This window comes from Phytophthora parasitica, assembly GCF_000247585.1.
Source record: "Phytophthora parasitica INRA-310 unplaced genomic scaffold supercont2.117, whole genome shotgun sequence".
NCBI classification, from domain to species: domain Eukaryota; phylum Oomycota; class Peronosporomycetes; order Peronosporales; family Peronosporaceae; genus Phytophthora; species Phytophthora nicotianae.
The window spans coordinates 52,071-54,232 of NW_008649103.1; the positions used below are offsets into that span (position 1 = coordinate 52,071).

At 53.1% G+C, this 2,162-nt stretch overlaps 1 protein-coding gene across 1 annotated transcript in view; it reads left to right on the forward strand.

Moving 5' to 3' along the window:
* Positions 1 to 1,091, forward strand: part of PPTG_19415 (hypothetical protein) — a gene marked incomplete at its 5' end in the record, with an annotated part of 4,381 nt that extends 3,290 nt beyond the window's left edge. Inside the window, one exon of the mRNA XM_008917823.1 lies at positions 22 to 1,091. Within this exon, the coding sequence (XP_008916071.1) occupies positions 22 to 987 (966 nt within the window). The 3' untranslated portion in view covers positions 988 to 1,091. The remainder of the gene's footprint in view (positions 1 to 21) is intronic.
* Between the last annotated feature and the right edge of the window lie 1,071 nt (positions 1,092 to 2,162).

Here is a 2,162-nt window from a genome sequence, read left to right on the forward strand (position 1 = left end):
CTGTCTCCGGACGTGTTCGAGAGCATCACGGGTCAGTCGTACACGAAGCTGAGCATCGAGTGGAAGTTCGTGGATTGTCCGATCTCGAACAACGTGCAGTACTGCTTGAAGACAGGCAGCAGTGAGTTTTGGGTGGCGGTGCAGCCTGCGAACTGCGTGTCGGGCGTGCAGAGTCTGTCTATCAACGGCCAAGAGACTTCTGTGATCGACTCTGCGTACTACTTTTTGATCGACGGCAGTGGCGAGAGCGTGGCGGATCTGAACTCAATAAGCATCTCGATCAAAGGTGTGAACGGTGAGGTGCTGGAGGAGACGCTGTCCTTATCAGCCGACGAGTGTACCGAAGGGAGCAAGCAGTTCTCTACCAGTGATGTTACGCAGTTTACCACAGTTGCTGGTAGTTCGTCGCCCAGTCCACCCACTACTTCCAACCCAACTACGGCTCCTACATTGGCTCCGACAATTACTCCGGAATCAACACCGGCGGCTACACCGACGCCTACTCCGATTGCCACTTCAAACGCAACGTATAACCCGGTTACGCCCACCACGGATAGTTCGAGTTTCACTAGCAGCAGTTCATCATCGGATTCTACCGATCAAGATGTCGGAGCTGACTCTGCTGCTCAAGGATCGGGATCAAACACCGTTCAGGAGACGGTGGCAGCTTCGAACACAGTCTCTTCAACAATACCCGATGACGCCATTGAGTCGACCGTTCAAAGCTCCGGTGGCTCACACTCGACACCTTTGATGATTGGAATGATCGTTCTGGTATGCGTTGCAGTGATGGTTACAGTTGGTTTGGCACTGTACGTACGTCGCCGCAAGAAGCAGATCGATTCATACAAGCGTCGCGAGGAGCAAGGTACGGAAATGTCGGACGCCGATGTGTCACCACGTGCGTCGGACGTTTCTGGCTACGACATGGTGCACAGCCCCACCGTTCATTTCTCCTCGATGGAGTCAATGGGAAACAGAGCATAAGCAAGTGAGAATGTTAGGTAGTTCAGAATTAATCTAGTTAAAGGGTAGTCTAACGCGTTGGTATAAGCAAAAGACACCAAAAGATAACGGACGTATTAAAATCGATAATCCGAATACTCTACCGCCCAATTCTTATAAAATGATAGAAAAGATATCGTTGGTGATGAGTGTTCCATGCATTCGAGTGAAAGTCTCCGCTCATTTACCACTCAACATCTTAGCGCTAAACCCTTCAACTAAAACCATGAAGTGTCGTAGTGGCGTGCGTGTAGCGCTATCACTTGTCGTGCAAGTGACCTTGCGTAACCCACCAAACATCTTGGCAAGACCACGGCCAATGCGACGCATAACGAAGTCGGTTGACAAGCTCGACGCGTGGAACGTCTCCGAACGAGGCGACCAAGCACGTCAGTCTCAACCTGCTGCAACGGTGATTTCTAGCCGGAATGTGTCAACCCGTGCCGATTGACCTGTTCGCTGGCATTTCTCTGGACGAACCTGTAGCTCGCCGCCACCCAATTGCGAGCCCAATCGACCCGAGTCCCACTCCACTGACGTGGTGGGAGGACAGAAACGTCTCCGATTCTGAAGGAGACCAAGCAGAACGCGTCGCTTCTTGCGCAACTCGCCACCTGCAACAGCCGCAAGCGTTTGGTGGAAAATGGAACGCTCCTGGCAAGGCAGCCATGATGCATGACAACCGAGTGACCGCACGCGTGCTAGCATGTACCATCACTTTCGCGCCGCTTTCCACCACGTCAGTGCACCCTTCCGTACGTCCCAGCTTGATAGATCTCCACCTACACTTCCGAGTGCGGCACGGCCAAAATGGACCAGCAACGGCGACCGGGTCACTCTCAATTTCGCTGCGATCTTCACATTTTGTCGTATCATCCTAGAAAAGCATAGATAGCATGACTTCGCAGCGAGTTGTCAGAGTGTTCTTGCTGGCTATTTCGTGCCTTGCGTCGGTATCAAAGGCGTTCGAGGGGTACGGCACGGTCTACACGCTCAGCTCACCATCCGACGGCAATTGCAACTTCATGAACTGGCCGGAAGCTGCCGTCACCAAGTACGCTGCACTCAACGCTGAACAATGGGAGGAAACCATGAACTGCGGCCGATGCGCCGAAGTCTCGTGCACCGACGCGTCGTGTTCGGGTCAGTCCGAGATC